General features: G+C 33.2%; 1 protein-coding gene and 1 pseudogene across 1 annotated transcript; one reads left to right on the top strand and one right to left on the bottom strand.

Annotated features, from left to right (window-relative positions):
• Positions 1-6,506: 6,506 nt before the first annotated feature.
• LOC120195374 (zinc finger MYM-type protein 1-like) lies at positions 6,507-16,567 on the bottom strand. Its single transcript, XM_039197420.1, has 8 exons — positions 16,510-16,567; positions 16,332-16,408; positions 11,724-12,259; positions 8,459-8,897; positions 7,907-8,366; positions 7,729-7,840; positions 7,096-7,681; positions 6,507-6,695 (listed from the first exon to the last, which is right to left on the bottom strand). The coding sequence occupies exons 1-8, from the start codon at positions 16,565-16,567 to the stop codon at positions 6,507-6,509; spliced, it is 2,457 nt and encodes an 818-aa protein (XP_039053351.1).
• A 598-nt stretch (positions 16,568-17,165) lies between these two features.
• Positions 17,166-17,934, top strand: LOC120195450 (annotated as a pseudogene).
• The last annotated feature ends 1,710 nt before the right edge of the window (positions 17,935-19,644 follow it).

Here is a 19,644-nt window from a genome sequence, read left to right as displayed (position 1 = left end):
GGCACACAAGGGGTAGCAGAAAGTCTGGCATCGTAATTAGTGTGCAAGTGAATGCATGGGGAAGGTAGTGTGGGGTTGAAGCAGTGCTTAAAATGTGCGAGTTCCAAGTTACTTAAGTGGAATAAAAAAAGGGGTTTAAAATCACGTCGACGTGCATACACCCTGCACTGGAAAAGATAGCCGAAATCCTGGCCACTCCTCTAACGTTTTTATTTATTTCATTTTTGGGTGTAATATAAACTATATTTTGCATCAAAGTGATAGGGGAGCAGACGGGGTGAGATTTACTGTTTAATTTAGGGATAGAGCCGGTCACGTTTCTTTGTTTGTTGTTTTCTTTTGATGGGAGGCGTACAAGTCGCATGAAAATGAGACTAATATATAATATTACCTTTCTCTCTCTCTCTCTTTATACATGAACAAATTCATGTGAACCCAGTTAGAACAAGTTTTACATAATTTAATGGTGTATTCAGTATTCCCACCGTATATTTATTTATGAAATTCAGTAAAAAAAATATAATTACAACTCACATACCCTCTACAATAACAACACCCGCCACAATCAAGTAAGTTTTATGGTTCAGACCCATGAGTTGAGTGAAGTTCTCAAAGTAACAAAATTTGTAATTTTTAGTTTAGGATCTTTTATTTATGAGAAACACGGAACTTGGCTTAGCTACCTTACTTTTCCAGACCCTATCAAACTACTTTAGACAACATCAAGTTCACGGAACATGTATTTAACGGCTCAACATTAATAAAAAAATATTCTGTTAATAAAAATCTAACCTAAAATCTGCCGCTTGCTGTGAAAAGGTCTTTTCCTAGGAGAAACAGAAGAAAGGTGGGTTGGAATAGTGGGATTTTATCGGTTATTGGATAAGGTGGGTTGGATAAGGAAACCTTAGCTGAAGTCGACGGCGAGCGATTTTATTTTAAAAATCTCAAATAAATAATTATTTAAAGAAATAGGGTCTTTCGAGAACTATTTGAAAGAATAACTCCCAAATCATCCATATAAGACGATCTCGCGACCTGTAAACAGCGTGTTAAATCCTCACACCTTCCAACACGCGAGATACGCTCGACGTGGGTGGACTTTCCATGTAAGCCAATAAAAGAATTAGATAAAATGACCTCACGCGCTGCGAAGCGCGAGGTAGCCTGAGAACCAAAATATCGCGAAATTTATGAGGAAACTCACAACACAAGAGACCTTTCAAATTGAAATTAATAACAAATAAATATAATAATAATTAAAAATATTAATATTAAATATAATAAATAACTAAAATATAAATAAATAAATATAGTAATTAAAATAATATTTTATAAATAATAATTATAATATATTTTTAAATTTTGAAATAATGAAAAATTATATGTATAATATATTAAATATAATAAGTAATTAATATTATAATTATAATATTTTTTTAAATTTATAAGATAAAAGTTGGTATTAAAGTAATATCGCGCCTTGCAAACCGCAAGGTATTGGAAACAGAATAAATTCAACGTGTTTTCAACGTAAATTGCGTCTTGTAGGACGCGAGATATGTAAAACCGCGTTTCCCCATGTACGAGAAGACCTATAAATATGACCCTCCATTCATAATCACCATCACATCCATCGGTTTCTTATCATCTAAATTGGCATCTAAATTGTCATATTATGGTGACTGGTTTATTAAGACATGATAGAAGTCACATATTCGATTATTGGAGGCGAAATGATGAGGTAAATTAATTAATATTATTTTGTATTTTTAGTATTTATTTATTTGTTTAGTTTAGTTTTTTTGTATTTAAATAATTTTTTAATATTTATTTTGTAGGGATATGAGCGTGTATTAGAGTGTCATATAAATCATATGACAATGCCCAATGCATATATTATTGACTATTTACATTTAGCGGGTTTCAGATATATCAGAAGTATAACTGGTGACGGTGTGAAGTTTCATCCTCCACTTATAAATGCATTGGTGGAAAGATGGAGACTGGAGACACATACGTTTCATTTACCGATTGGGGAGGCAACTATTACCATACAAGATGTTGCATTTCATCTGGGACTGCCTATTGATGTCATGTTTTAGTCTGCTCATACTATGGCAATAATGCTACCAAGGAAGTTAACGTATAACAAATTGATGAAGGAAGTGAATAAAAATGTCTCACATGCTTGCGATACAAAATTATTACCCTTCAAGTATCGACTACTGACGTCGTTAGAACCATTAACTACATGATATACACCGTTGAGGACAATAATGATGTGCAGTTGATCGTCGACGCTCACTTGCAATATTCATTTGGAGGGCTGATGGAGTTGTATGCATTATTTTCTGATGCTGATGATGGTACCAATGTGCCAAGTTAGAGACGAGCGGAGTTCGACTTTGATCCAACTGTTCACAGTCCGACGAAAAATTTGGGAAACAACTTCAATTTATTAAGCACACACAATACACATACCAATTTAGGTGCATCATCGTCTTCGATGCCAAGGCAACGTTGCTAGATTCGAGTTTGACTTGAACATGGCACCAATGCCTATTTCCACGTATAATCCATACAATATGCATGAGCCCACGCCATCTTCTCAATACTCCAATCGATGGTCGGACCATGAAACGTTTAACCCATTCGATGTTTAACCTATTCGATAATTTCTCATATGGATGATATTCAATGTATATCTCTTCTGCGGATAACATCTCAACACATATGGGGAGACATTCTTTTACTAGTGTGCGTGACTTTGATCTTGGGAAACCGGTTCGTAAGCGGTCTCGTGATCTATAAACACCTACAACAGTGGCTAACTTTGATTTAAACGAGGCTAAATTATTCCGCTTTGAGGGGGATCATTTTGACGAAGAATTGATAAGAGAGCCCGACCCCGATGGTGATGAGTTAGGCCCTTTCTATGAAAAACCAGAAGACCTTGACATGCCACTAGAAGCAGAAGACAATGAAGAATACGGCGCGACTACAACGGTTCCACATGCTGCCATGCCTATTTCTTATTACCAGCCACCATCGTACTTTACAACAATTGATATTGAAGCATTCAACGCTCTAAAAGTTTTCCAATTCCCACACATTGAGCAATACAAGTTGTGGTTGCAATCAAGAACTACAACATACGTCACTCTGTCACGTCAATTGTGAAAAAAATTGATGCGGATAAGTACATCGCTGAATGTATCCACAAGAAGAAGGGATGTAATTGGATGGTTCGTGTATCACGGTTGAAGACGATGAACAACCTTTGGAAACTCATAAAATATGTCCAACCACATACATGCACCGCCAATATCCTGAATCAAGATCATCGTAACTTGGATATGCATGTGCTTTATAAAGCCTTCATTTCGCTGCTCAAAGCAAATCCACGTGTTACGATTGCAACCTGTATTGCTTTAGTTACATGCTATACGGGTACACAGTTGACTACCACAAAGCATGATATGCAATATCGACCCCAAAAAAATTATTCGGCTAATGGGAGGAATCATACAATGAATTGCGGCCATGGCTTAAATTGATGCAGAAACACATTCCAGGAATAGTTGTGAAATTGGAAACAGTCTCGGCGTATGAAAATGATCGTGTCATACAAGGTGTCTACCAATTCTATCGACTCTTTTGGACTTTTCTGCAATGCATTAATGCATTCCGACACTGCAAGACGATGGTTCAAATCGATGATACTTGGTTATATGGTTGATACGGACAAATAATTTTATTGGTGGTTGCACAAGACGACAACAGAAAAATTATTCCCATCGCCTTCACAATTGTCGAAAAGGAAGATATCGACTCTTAAGAATTATTCCTTATGAACTTACAAACATATGCTCTATCATATGTGATGCAAGATAGAGATTATAAGATTTGTCTTATTTCTTACAAAGGTGCTAGTATCAAATATGCACTCCAGCATATAGGCCCGTCTTGCTAACCCCCTAATATTTATCATCTATACTGTTTATGACATATTGCCGCAAACTATTTGAAAAAGTTCAAGAGTGAAGATGAGCGAAATGTTGCTTCAAATGGGTATATCTTTCACCATTTTCGGTTTACCATATATTTACAAAAATATTATTTCAAATTAATTGTTCCATTTTTTATTGATAGGTCACATACAATCCGTACGTGAGTTTGAGGACCTGCTGTAGGAACTGAGACACATGAATTATGATGGCTACAAATACCTTGCTAGAATCCTAAAGGATTAATGGATTCAATAATTTGATGGGGGTAGACGTTATGGTAACATGACAACGAACTTGGCTGAGGCAATAAATTCATCACTAAAGAGAATGCGTCATTTGCCTATCACGTCTGTTGTCAAAGCCACATATTATCGACTGACAACCCTTTTCGCAACCTTGGGAAGGAAAATAGTTGAATGGATGACAGGTGGCCACCAAATCCACCTAGACCTCATCAAAAAATTACAAACATTCCAACAACATTTCAATGCGATGAGTGTCATATGCTTCTCTCGCGAAATGTCATTATTTTGTTTATCAGAATTTGCGAGGTCATTGGAAGACATACAACACAACACATACGTGGTTAATTTATGAGAAAAAAATATGCGAGTGTGGATTCTTCCAAACTTTCAAATACTTGTGTGTGCACACCATTGATGCTACTTCTTTTGTTCGGATACCCTACATGAGATTCGTTGATCGAGTTTATTTACTTGAAATTATGTTCAAGGTTTATGAATACGAGTTCCCTCCAATTGAAAATGAATGGGATCCGGATGAAAGTGATGATGAACCCACAATACGTCCAGATTATGCACTACGACGAAAAAATTCGGTCTTCCATGGTTAACCTAGATTTTTTGTGACGAGGATATGATCGAACATCAAGAAAGAACCGGATAATCAAAATTATTCTTTATATGTAGGAATCTCGGACACACGAATAACAAATGTCCCAATTGTTCATGCCCATGTATCAATTAAATGGGCTTTTTGTATTATTTCTTTTTTAATCAACAACAAATATTACTTAGTTTTCAATTTCTTTTGATTTCTTCATGCACCAAATCATGCATTCTAACCTTTTCCAACATGATTTTTACCCTCATTAAAATATCTCGTATGTGGCCAAATTAGCCTCAACATAAATATAAGTTGCAATACTATATCTCTAAGCATATAAATTCTAAAATCACTCCTACTTACAAGCCAAAAATAACACTCCAACATGTCTATCAAACAATTTTTTTTTTGCTCTTTCTTCACAAAACCATGATTTGTAACCATTTCCAACGTCAGTTTTACCCCGCTTAAAATGTCTCATATATGATGATATTATACTCACCTTAAAGTTAAATTGCAACACTACACGTTTATAATTAAAAAAATTCAAAATAGAATTTTTCCCGTTAGTACCTCGCGGTTTGTAAGGCGCGAGATTGTTGTTTTAAAATTTAATACCAAATTTTATCTTATAAATTTCAAAATATTATAATTATAATATTATTAATTATTTATTATATTTAATATTATACATATAATTTTTCATTATTTCAAAATTTACAAAATATATTATAATCATTATTTATAAAATATTTATTTTAATTACTATATTTATTTATTATTATATATTATTAGTTATTATTATTATATTTCTTTGTTATTAATTTCAATTTAAAAGATTCTCGTGTGTTGCATGTCGCGAGGTCTCTCATAAATCTCGTAATATTTTGGTTCTCATGCTAACTTGCACTTCACAATGCGTGAGATCATTTTATCAAGTTCTTTTATTAGCTTACCTGGAAAGTCCACCCACATAGAACGTATCCCGCTTATTGGAAGGTGCAATGATTTAACACGCTGTTTGCAGGCCGTGATGTCTTATATGGACGATTTAGGGTTATTCTTCAAAATAATTTATGAAAGACTATTTTCTTTAAATAATTATTTATTTGAAGTTTTTAATATAAAATTGCCCCGACGGGATCTATTACGTAAACACAGGGCCTAAATATGAACCTAGAAGGACGTCGGTCCACAAACAAAGTATTTCAGTCATCAGCAATAACTAATTTTTATACCACAAGCAAATTCAATCATGTAATGAACCACACCATCAAACGCAGAGTTTTATACCAAGTTATCTTTACAGTATCAGTTTAATATGCATAATTTTTTTAAAAAGCCTTTTGATGTTAATTATTAGGTTAATGCAAAATAAGTATTTAAACTAAACTATAAGTTAATTTTAGGTGTCTAATTTTTTTCACTCAAAATAAATAGCTAACATTTTTAATATTACACTTTGAAGTACCTACACTGTAACGTTGGTTAAAAAAGATAGTTAAATGATTTGTGTCACATTTATATTTATATTTTTTATTTTTATTTTTAAAAACTTAAAAATTGTATTTTTAAGAAACTCAATATTTTTCTAAAATCTCAAAAGAACAAAAAAATCAAATCCCAAAAGTTTTAATATCAAACCCCTCATTGTCTCCATCGGTCATTTTCAACGACAACTTCCGGTACCAAATGATCGTCCATCCATCGTTGGTCATCCATTAACCCGTCATCGTCATCGCTCTTACCAATACCCCAATTCTCTGAATCTCCCGGTTTAGGTAGGTGAATCTCCCAGCAGAGATTTTTTTCATACACAAAAACTCGAACTCGAGACTTTACTTAAAGGATATCAAGTTGTTTACCACTTGATCAACCCATATTAGTTAGGCTGTGCTTTATTTATCAAGTTGAAATTAAATAATAAATTTATTTAAATTCAGTTATAAAATATATAAATATCGGTATATATTTTTAATATTTGACCACATATGAGTAGTAAAAACGGATTGCTTGAGCGGAAAAGATGGAATTTAGACTGAAGATGAAAATACCCCATCATTTAAAAAAAAACCTCCTTTCAGAGGCGGACCTAGGACAAAAGTTCATGGGTTGCACAAAAACTCTTATAATTTTTTTTAGAAACTACGATATCTATTAATATAATAAAATGTCCATAAATTACATTCTAAAGTTGACCTTTTCTTGTTTTCATTTTTTTAAAGCGATTGATTACACTTTCAATCTTAACATCTAAAAGTGCTTCTTTTTCTATTGCGCAAATCAAGGCATGATTCATAAAATCGTCACTCATTTTGTTGCGCAAGTCTGTCTTTAAAAGCTTCATTGCAGAAAAACATCTTTCAACCGTTGCAGTTGCAACCGGCAGAACCAAAACTAACTTTAATAACCTATAGATCAAAAGAAAAGAACGATGTTTCCCTGTTTCCACCATCAAGCGAGAAAGGTCGGCAATTCCATTCAAGTTAGCAAATTTGTCATCATGTAGCAAAGAGTGATAGTAGATATCAAGTTGACCAAGAAGATATGTCCTTTCTGAATCACTAAAATCATCTGGGTACATCTCACTTAACTTCAACAACTTTGATTTATCAAACTTAGAAAATGAATCAGAAGGACTTAAAGCCGCCATGTTTTCTAGCAATTCGGTGCTTACCTCACTAAATCGATCCCCAAATTCTAAAATTTGCATATCCAAAACCGTGTTAAAAATCTCAACCTCAAAATGATGCTGATTAGTAATCTTGGTCCTACGGTTTCTTGGAGTAACATAATATTCTGACATATCCAAAGTTTCAATGCTATGTTTTTGATAAAAAAATATACTTTCTTTAAAATTGAACCAAACCTGTCATTTCTTAAAGTTTGCAATGATTTCTTTGTTGCTCTTACCAATGAAGCCGCTTCCAAAATATCTTGATCTTTTCTTTGAAGATGTCTTGACAAGGTATCCGTGAGACCTAAAATCTCCAACATCAAGTGTAAATAAAACAAAAAATAAAGTGTTTTAAAATATGATAAAATACCGTACACTTGATTTCGGTTAGATAAAGTTGAGCCGTCCTCTTCAACATATTTAAGCACCTCAATAACTTCAGGAAACAAATTCATCAAACTTATGATTGTTTTATAATGGGAACCCCATCTTGTATCTCCTGCTCGAATTAGATAAAGCTCTTGATTCAACCCTCTTCCGGTTTCAGTTTCACCAATACCAATTTCCGTTTTCAATCTCTTTTTGTAGCTCTCTCGTATGATATCCTTTCTTTTGCAGGAAGCACAAACCACATTAACCACCAAAGCTAGTTGCTCAAAGAATTCATGAGCACCATCATGACTCTTTGCAACCGCCACGATCACTAATTGAAGTTGGTGAGCAAAACAATGTACATAATATGTTGACTTATTATCTCTTAAGATCAACGCTTTCAAACCGTTAAACTCACTACACATATTACTTGCTCCATCATAACCTTGCCCTCTTACCTATTTCAAATAATAGATAAAAGATTTAATATATAAAAATAAAGATTCAATTAAATAATTAAAATATAAATCAAATAAATATGACATATTACCTGAGCCATGCTTAATTTATTGTCAGTAAATACGGAATCAATGGCAGCTTTAAGAGTCAAAGAAGATGTATCCGTCACGTGAACAACTCCAATAAATATCTCCTTAACAACTCCAAGTCTATCAACATATCTCAAAACCATAGCCATTTGCTCCTTTTTAGATACATCACTAGACTCGTCAACTAATATGGCAAACACATCCTTACCAATTTCATCACAAATGGACTTTATTATTTCTTTTGAAAAACATTCAACAATATCTTTTTGAATCTTTGGAGATGTCAATTTATCGTTCTTCGGAGCCTTTTCTAAGGTAACATTATAAATACTCTCATTGTGTTCTCTAATCAAAGATAATGTTTCAATGAAAAGCCCTTTGGAAATGGAGTCATCCGACTCATCATGGCCATGAAACGGTAACTTATTTTCCAACAAAAATCTACAAGTGACAATTGTAGCACGTAATCGAATTTCATAGTTACTCTTCTCATGTTCAGTTTGCTTATTAAGAGCATCACTAATAGATTGATTTTTTTTCACTAGATTTTCACGCTTTTGTCGTGCTTTGTTGTGTAAACTGTAACACCCCAACCCGTATCCGACCTGGATACGAGTCCGAGATATCACATTGACATTTTAAAACCTTTATTCTTGTAAAATATCATAACATTTGAACTTATATTAAGAAAATACGATCATATACGTTTGAATTGTGTTTGTTATAAAATTTTGAAGTAAAAACGTATTTATGAATAGTAAAATACGGTATGAACAGTACCTGAACAGAAATGAACAGTGCTATAGTGCATCGATGCATGAAAACATCGAAGCAAATTTGTGCATCGATGCACTGCTATAGTACTGCTATAGTGATTTCGTAAAAATACATATAAACTCGTAAAAATTTCACCGTTCATTACTATATATTATATTTACATAAATATGTTTAAAACATTACAAAACTCGATCCGAGTGTATCCAATACAAATATTTTATTATTACATGCCAACTAAATTCTTTCTAACAAAATACATGTAATTCAATTTACATTTTTGATCTGATTTTTCGGTAAGGAGAACTGACCTGTCTTGTTTCTCTTTACTTCTCTTTTCGCTTTCCAAACCTACGTGTGAAACAATCACACACTAAGTCGATGACTTAGTGAGGCATATAAAACATATAATATAACCATATACCATTTCATATAAACAAAATACATACATCTGCAATTACTATCATATCATATAAAAACATATCTCATCATTTACCTTCTTAGCATTATCCTTAATCCCTTAGTCATATGCTCTTGTATCTAACATTCTTAACCAAACAATATACACATCATCATATAATTCTTGTGACATTTCATATTATCAAAAGCATATAAATCACATATAATATATTTGTGTTATCTCTTTAATTAGCCCATGGTACACTTGTGAGAACTAAAGATATGTGAGTACACTGAGGTTGTGCACATATGCTGTCACCACAGCTCGTATAAATTTGCACCGTAGTGCCACGTAGAATTTGTCCCGAAGGACCGCGTAGAATTGTACCGTAGTGCCATATAAGATTTGTCCATAAGGACCACATAGAAATTCCTTAAGAATCATATACATATACAAAGGATCAAGTGTCTCAAAAGACCTCATACATGTTCCAAGGAATACATATATGTCCCGAAGGACCACGTAGAATTTGTCCCGAAGGACTGCGTAGACCCTCGACTCTTGGCATGCCAACTATACCTCTAGATCTCATGACACATAACATGGGCATTATCTTTCATATTTATTACATATCATATCATCATATAGTTCACTTACACGTAGAACGTTTTCATATGATTCATATTCATATGTTACATAGCTTATACTTTGTTCTTATGCCTTCTCATAGACATATATTCTTTATCACGTAGTCACATAGTTCCATATCATATAACATATATCATTTCTCATTTGTCCATGTGTGTATGTCATATCTTGTTCACATATATTCGTATATACATCACATAGCTCATCACATAGGCATATATTCTCATATATTCTCATAAATCATATCGTATAACATGTATCACCTATATCTTGTCACTTATAATCATATAACTTATCATCACATATACATGCATTAACATAGATCACATATACCTAGCTTTTATCCTATTTTCATGTATTCATGCACACATAAGAATCACATAATATTTTAGAAGTTACTTCTTACCATAGTAACTCCATCATTGGCTCATCGCAAGCCAATGTTCGTTCAATATCATAGGTACAAATTAATTTGCACTCACCTTAGCCTTGCTTTGATTCAATCCTAATCCTTTGATTGTTCCATAACTTGATTAGACTCAATAACTACATAAACATAATTTCCGAAATAATTATCAGAAGCCTAACCCTTATAACTTGATGTTAATAACTCAGGCTAATTTAATAAACCAAATTTCAGCTTTTCCTTTAAGAGTGCATCGATGCACTATGGGTGCATCGGTGCACAAAATAGCTTCGAAATATCCATGCATCGATGCACCCTTAATGCATCGATGCACCTACCCATAAATCACTGTTCATTACACGAAAATTCACTCTTTCAATTTCAATTCTTCAAGTTTCATTCTCTTTCATATTCTTATTTCAAATATACATGCTTAAACTCATTTATATCTATTTATTTCATCTTAAACCTCAAAATTCTATTCTCCATATAGAAATCAATAATCATACCAAATTTTCCATGTTATCAAAACTTCATTCTAACACTTCTAACTTCTTATTCTCATGGATGACAAGTCAAATTCATCATCCAAATTCATTTAAACATTCTTACTCAAAATTTCACCTAAAAACCCATTTTCTTTAATCTTTCATAACTCTTTTATCTTTTGATTTTAAGATAACTTAAGCTTTCCATAAGCTTAGTTATCATCTAATGATCAAAACCCAACTATAAAATCAACAAAACAAACAAGAAACTCTTACCTTTGCTTGAGTTTTCACGTGGAGAAGAGAAGAAGATGAAGAATAGAATGGCCTAGAAGCTTATCTCTTCAATCATGCTCCACATGGGTATTATAATACCCATTAATCATTATTTAATTATTTTCCTTGTTTAATTACTCATTTGCCCTTTGACTCCTTTAATATTTACTAAAAACTTTCATGAAATATCTCCATATAAATCATTGAACTTTTCAACTTTTCAACTTTTCCACTTTAATCACCAAATTCTAAAATTTTACAATTTAGTCACTAACCTATAGTTTGGGATGTTACATAAACTATCAACATTACCTACATGAGCATATAACGATTTCTTTTTACTCCAAGTGCTAAATCCTTCCGTCACAAATGCATCTCTCCCACCTTGTTGTCCTACAATATCTCCAAATAAGTAGCAACATAAACAATAAGCTTTGTCCTCCTTTATGCTATACTCTAACCAATCAAATTCATCAAACCATTCAACGATAAAGCGTCTTAGCTTAGGACCTATCTTTTTTGATGGAAAAGTATGACCCCTTGGTTGACATGGTCCTTTAATACAATATGCCCTTCTTATTTCATCTTTTTGATTTGGATGATAAGATGTAATTTTTGGTCTATCCGTCAGATCCGAAGGAAGATCATTCATATTAATAGTTGTTGGAATGGAAGCCATGGGAGTAGGTGACACAGTGGTAGGTTGTGGTCTTTGTGGAACTTCATTTGAGCTATTTCTTTTAGAAGATCCTTCACTACTTCCATCAGTACCAACATCTAATTTCCTTTTAAAATAGTTACCAATAGAACCCTACAATTAAATATTTCAATAAATAAAATGATTAATATATTAAAAACTCAACATATAATAATTATATACTATGAATTACTACTTTACTTTAATATCCTAATTTTAATACATCAAACTAAACAAAACCTAATTTTAATGAATTAATCAATTTCAAATAACAAAGCAATATTATATACAGTTTACTACCTTTATTGTTAAACATGAAAAGTTAAATATGAATGAAAGAAAACAAAGTGAGAAAGATAATAAAATCATTAATGTAAAGAATAAATTAAGATAAAAGAAAGTACACATACTTGTCTCATTTGTATATTTGGAGAAAAAGGTAGAAAGTTCAAAGTTCAACTTGCTGTCTTCGAGGTTTCCACTACTGCATCTTCCCTTCAAAAGTTCAAAGTTCAATCGACTACTGTCGTCTTCCCCTTCAAAGTTCAATCGCACCAAGAAGGCAGTGAGAAAGCCCTTGCGGCCTTGCCTTTCCAAGATGGGTTGAGTTTCCACAAGACCACAACCCTCAACCCTTGTCGGCGGTTTGACCTTCTAATCTTCAATCGAGGTTTTCAGTTTTCATAGCCTTTCTAATATGTTGCCAATTGTCGTATCCCAAATCCCAATTCCGGCTTGATCTCTTTTTTTTTAATTTTAAATAGAATATTAATTTTTCCTATAATAAAGAGTAACAATTACACACAATATTAAGGGTAGTAATTGTATTAATTAAAAAAATAGAAAAAATTAACACTAAGTTACAATTTTGAGGGGTTGCATGGTGTAATATAGGGGTAGCAATTGTATTAATTAAAAAAAATTAACACTAAATTACAATTTTGAGGGGTTGCCTGGGGTATAAGGTCCGCCCGTGCCTCCTTTTAAAAATGTTGGCAACATGATGAGTTGAATATATATGAACATGAGTTGCAACCTGTGATAGTGGGGGAGTTCCTATCTGGTCTGAGGTGATGCATATGCAACCTTTTCAAAGGTTCATGGAATGGTGGCCAAGCACGCAGCCAGAGGCGGAACGCAACGGGGTATGTGAGGGCCAGGGTCCCCCAAAATTTGAAAATTTATAATCTTTCTTTAAAATATTTAATTTGGTCCCGTAAATTTAGATTAAACTTTTATTTTTTAAATGTTTTAATTAAATTTCTCTCAGATTTTTAAAAATTATCATTAAGTCTCTCAGATTTTCAAAAAATGAGGGCCAGGGTCCCCCAAAATTTGAAAATTTATAATCTTTCTTTAAAATATTTAATTTGGTCCCGTAAATTTTTAGATTAAACTTTTATTTTTTAAATGTTTAATTAAATTTCTCTCAGAATTTTAAAATTATCATTAAGTCTCTCAGATTTTCAAAAAATTTAGATATACCTCAATTTTATGGAAAAAAATAGAAACTAAACCCTTCAAATTTTTTAAAACTTTTAATTTAAATCTCTAGATTTATAAAATTTGATGCTCAAAATTTATCCAATGCAGGCAGCCCTATTGACTCTGACCCTTGCCCTAGTTTTTGCTCTCTCGGTAAATTGCCGAACTTGTTTGCTCTCTGCTTGACAACAATTGGTGGGGTTTTATTATCAATTTGAGCCTATATTCTTCAAATTCATCTTGTTTGGTTCAGCTTTTGGACCTGAAGTTTTTTATCCACAAATCATGAGAGATTCTCTCATAAGATTTTTTTCCTCCTTTTTAATTATTAGAGATCAAATTAGCTCCAAATTATTTGGCTTTGATTTTAAATTAATTTAATTATCAAATTAAATTTGAGCTTGAACAGTTTGAGTTATCAGTTAACTCGAATAGTATATAAAAGAGTTAGTTTTTGGTGAGCATGGATTGCTGAACTTGGAAGAGAGAAATTAGGTAAGGATTTAAATTTAGGGTTGATTGAGTATTTGGTGAGTAGCATTAATCTAACAAGTTTACAACCTACCATTCAACTTTACGTGAGCATTTTCCATTCCGGGAAGTTCTACAGCGCGACACCTTAATATAAGGCTAAAATAAGGCGATATCGATTTTGTTATTGTTTAAATAATAAAACCGGTAAAAAATTACCTAAAATATCATTATTTTTACCTAAATCACCAATTTTTTTAACATTTCCGGTAAAAATACCAAACAATAACAAAAACGGTAGCGCCTAATAATATTTCCGATCATTTTTTCCAATTTCGGTAAAATGTACCGGTTTTGTTATTGTTTCTAATAATGTTTCCAATCATTTTTTATCGGTTTTTTTATTTAAACAATAACAAAATCAGTAACGTCTTATTTTAGCCTTATATTAAGGTCGTCACACGTGAGCATTTCCCTCTTATTCCTCTCTTTGTCAAACCTTCTGTTGTAGGATCTTCCAAATCCCAACGTTTTTTTCATCCAAACTGTTATTTTACCTCAGCAATTACATGTACAAAAAATCATAAAGAATACCAAATTAGTTGCAATTTGTTAGGTAGAATTACCGATCCGCCCACCTGCGTTGCCCTTCCCATTCAATTGAAAGACTTGTTTAGTTGGATGATCTAACTGTCAAAACAAGAAGAAATACAATTCAGGGCATGACTGTTGATTGAAATAAATCCCATCAAGACTACTTTTGAGTCCCTCTTGACTGATTGATGAACAATGAAGTTGTAACATTAAATCGTCAAATTTCAAGATCACTCCAATCATTTTCATATAAAAAAGGGGAAAATCAATCTTTGATTTAGAATTGAATCTGATTGATTGAATTTTGGAAAACACAGCTTGATACTGCTGAGCAGATCTAGTTTGATATGACATTCACTTAAGAAATGAGATTTCTTGGTATCTTCGAAGGATTGAGAAATTAGTGCAAGTTGAAGGGGTTTTGAGTCTGGATGAGGGTACATGGTCCTACTGCTGGGATTGCATTGAACCATATTCCTCTCATTGCTGCATGAATTTCGCCGCTGTTTCAGGTACGAGTATCGAATGACTATGATGATGTGTCGACAATACGCGGAATCAAGGCCTGCTAATTGCGTGCTTTTCAGCTCAAACTGAAAGCATCAGTACGCTACAACCGCCTTTATGAACGCGTTAATGGGCCTTGGTTATCAAATTGCCCCTCAGATGTGGGTTTCTCCATAAATCAACGCGTCTCCTGAGGCAAGGTTGCCTATGCCTCTCACCACCCAACCACTAACTCAACATGTATATATACTACTGTTCAGTTATGCAAAAATAGTTGGCTTAAACCCAACAAAGATTCCCATTTTGATCCGATCTCAATTGATCTGGCACTTTAACAGTGTGTGGAAAGGACCCCCTATATTATGAATGGACGACCTGCTCCATCAACCAACTTCAATTCTAGCATCAAAGTAGACCACCTTATTTTCAGTATCAGTCTCAAAGTTCAAACTTGTCTTTATGTCGCCTTTGTTTCCATTAAAACATAAAGGGTTCTCAATTTTCCCCAGTGCTAATGATACATTGAATCATCAAAGCTTGACAATACGGAAGAGGTGAAGTTCCATCGCAGCATTTGAGAAACCTGTACAAGAGAAAAGAGATCATCTTTGCCGATGATAGAATAATATCAAGGACCACTTTCTGGGCATTGTAATTATTTGCTCTGTTAGTTTTCTTCAGTAGGAAGATACAATCAAAGTAATGTTTTATACAACAGTACCATTTCTACGAGTGCTTTTTTTTTTTTTTTTCTGGTTTCTTATTTCACTGTAATTTTGGAACCCTGGGTGGCCTCGGGAGCAGGATAGAGGGGAGGTTATCTGATGCAGATGATTTAAATATTGTTTTCGAGTTACTGGAAATGCCTGAATCTCAAACCCCCATGTGCATTTCAAATGTACTAGTCATGGTCTTTCATAATTTAGATATGGTACGTGTACTATTTCGAATATATTTAATTTGCTGAATACCTGTATTTAAAAACCCAAATAGATGAATGACAGTAAAAATCTCAGATCCTTTTCAATTCAAAGAATTGTCTATATACACACATTGGTGAAGAGTGAAACAACAGAGCTGCTCACGAATGGAAGGTGTGAGTTGAGCAACAAAAGGAAAATTGCAGCACCCGAAGCCATTTGCATAGTTGCAGTTGCACTGGAGGGGGTCTCTGGCTCTCTGCAACACCGTCACCCTTCCAACCACCTTGGAAAGCGTGTCAAAGGCAATGATGAGAGAGACCAAAACTGCGCCCACTGATGTCTACTTTTAAATCCCACTTCTGTGATCGATCTTCCCAAAGTTACCGGAATCTTTATAATCACGGGAGACCACTAAAGGATTGATTTTCCTGACAAAAGTCATGGACAGTGGAGTGTGTGGGTTTCATGGTAAATGGAAGAATATATTTTTTAAGGCAAAGCAAACTCTTAGAGTGTACTTAATGGCAGACTATAAAAAACAAAGTGGTTCATGCACCTTCTTTGAGCAATATCCTTAAATCCAAGCCATCTAATTTGTGGGCCTAAGGGTATGACGAATTTACTAGATCGGAGGGCTGAATTTAGAGTTAGCCCCACATGATGGGCGGTAACTATCAGAGTCCAGAGACCACACATATACAATCCTAAATGCGTTTTTGGGACAGGAACTTTCCTACAACCTTTGCATAAAATTATTTATATATGTAGATTGGTCACAAGTTGCTATATAAAGGCCTTTCCACATCTTTGCTAGATATTAGTTGTACTTCGAAATACACCTTTTCATCTCTCCTTTTATCTTCAGCTCTGCGCATCTTTGATTAAAAAAACAAAAACCCTAATTCTATCAAATCTATATCTTCTGTCAGCTCAGCTCCTTCTCATCTCTCTGCCATTTTAGTCTTTCAGTTTGTTTCTCTCAAATAGTGCTTTTCTAAAAGACCAAAGAGTAGCAGATAGCTAGTTTGCGTCAAAGTTCAATGGATGTTAACATGACCAAATCCTCAGTAGCAGAAGACCACATGGATATGATGACAATGATGATGCAAATGGAAAGCTTCCTGAATTCTGTGAGTCGCCTACTTTCAAGACCTATGAACTAAACTTCTCCAATGGGACTTCAAGCTCCACGGCTTACCCCACCCATTTACCCTAACCCCATTAATGATCCTCTTCACTCAACACATTCATGGCCTTGCCACCTTCCACTTATCATTCATCGGCAATGTCCAAGCTCAAGAATCCATGGCTCCACCTCTTCAATCCAAAACAAGTTGAAGTATCCATCTCTTTTCAATAACTCGAACTCGTATCCTCCTTCGGTAGATAAGAAGAACTCGATGGCAGCAGTGAGGGAGATGATCTTCCGTATAGTGGCAATGCAGCCGATTCATATCGACCCGGAATCCATTAAGGCTCCGAAGAGAAGAAACGTGAAGATCCCAAAGGATCCACAGAGTGGGCCGCCAGGCACAGAAGAGAATGGATAAGTGAGCGGATAAGGATCCTGCAAGATCGTTCCGGGAGGCACTAAGATGGACACTGCTTCGATGTTGGACGAAGCTATTCGTCATGTCAAGTTCTTGAAGAAACAGGTTCAATCCCTGGAACAAGCTGCTGTGAATAGGCCGATGGGCATAGGGTTTCCCCGGTACAGCAATGGCTAATGTGGGTTACTCCTCTTTGGCGAAAGCTTGCCAGGCATCTCATAATTATCAAGTTGTAAGCAATATGCAGATGCTTAGATAATTCAGAATTTAGTATAGAAACGTAAGAGTGAATCTCTATTATTTAGTTCTTTGATTTGTGCAATGGGCAATATCTTTGTAATGTGTTCGGATTTACTTGTAAAGTGTGGACTTCACTTGTTCTTGGTGCCACAAAGGATTCCATCATATGCTTTCATTATCTATGATTAAACTTCTTAGTATTATTTTCTACATATATCTCTAATATTGTTACACCCATCCAACGATCAAAGGTTTTATCAGCAGAACATGACAGTAACTTCAAGAATTTCCCATGCATAATGCATTCGAGTTAACTGATTATATATTATTAGATTTTGCACTCGAATTTTGTTTGATTCGATAAAAAAATTTATGATGCAACTCACTGTAGTATAAACCTTGTTACACATTAATTTCGTACATGAGTATATTCTACTCTATAATTTAATTAAAACTATGAAAACCAATTTGAGTAGTTTTTTGTTTTGCAAGTTTTTTATAATTAAATATTATTCTTATGACATATATATACTATTAGTGATTAAGATCAGAAGTGAATTTGTTTAAGTCGATTAAGTCACAAAGTCACAAATCTTCTATATTTTTATTTTCTAACAGTAACAGATATTTTATTGTTATATTTTTATTTTCAAATATTAATAAATTTTTTTCATTCTCTCTCTCTTCTTTTTTTGATGTTTTTAGTTTAAGCTTTTCACCTAAAATATAAATATTTCTTTGTTATCATGTAAAGAGGTATTATTTCTAAAATAAATGTCAGAATTTAAATCCACACAAAATGTGAATATTATTGACCAATTAATCAATTAAACAATCTAAAATTTTCTTTTATTTTGTGATATTTGTTATATTGTAATATTTAGTAACTAATGTTTTGGTGCTTTGGGGAAGAATTAATTTGAAATATTTCCTCTTCCATGCATGAAAATTCATTCACATTTGAGGGTTACCATACATAGCTTAAGATTGTATTATGCAATCATATTCTTAATAGTCGGCAAGGTCTATGTCACTTTTCATTTAAGTTAAATTTGTTTCACTATAAGAATATTGACAGATAGCAACATCTGGTTTTTCACAGTTTGCAGTTTTTTTCGTTGTAAACCTTTCAAAAAAAAAAAAAAAAAACCCAGAAATCTAAGAACATCCTCCGACAAAATTTTACTTTGCTTGCTCCCTTTAAAGTTATTTGAATTCTCCATGAAGTTAGATAAATAATCCTAAAAAATATATAAAATAAAGAAAATAAGTATATAAATTTATATAAAAAGTTTGAAAAGAGAAAAATTACATATAATATATATTTATATATATATATATATATTTGTACAAACATAAAACTCTTAGCTCGTGAGTCCTTATATTCACCATAATTCTTATTTTTATCTTTAAATTCTTAATAAGTCACCTTTTAATTTTTTAAATCATATCACATAAAATTCGAATCAGTAACAAATTACAAACAATGTGTTTGTCTTGAAACCAAATTTTGTAGCAAACTATGAGTATATAAGATGTATTTATATTGTATCTACGTGTTGTTTATATACATGATTATAATTATATTTTACCAACAATAGTAAGAAGGCAGTCTCATGTTAAGTTTGAATCTTAAATTATTATTATTAAAGAAATATTTATATTATCTTGATTTAAATAAATTATCGTAGGACTGATGTTATGATGTGCAGAAAAAAATGTTTCAGCA

Source organism: Hibiscus syriacus, unplaced genomic scaffold (assembly GCF_006381635.1).
Source record: "Hibiscus syriacus cultivar Baekdansim isolate YM2019G1 unplaced genomic scaffold, ASM638163v2 tig00117012_pilon, whole genome shotgun sequence".
NCBI classification, from domain to species: Eukaryota; Viridiplantae; Streptophyta; class Magnoliopsida; order Malvales; family Malvaceae; genus Hibiscus; species Hibiscus syriacus.
The sequence above is the reverse complement of the archived record's forward strand: the minus strand, read 5'-3'. Positions and strand labels throughout refer to the sequence as shown.

Coding starts and splice junctions, on each gene's coding strand:
- LOC120195374 (XM_039197420.1), bottom strand. CDS start 16,567: ATGACTTTTGTCAGGAAAATCAATCCTTTAGTGGTCTCCCGTGATTAT. Junction 16,409..16,509: donor CCGTGATTATAAAGATTCCG/GTAACTTTGGGA, acceptor ACGCTTTCCAAG/GTGGTTGGAAGGGTGACGGT. Junction 7,841..7,906: donor TAACCGAAATCAAGTGTACG/GTATTTTATCAT, acceptor TGGAGATTTTAG/GTCTCACGGATACCTTGTCA.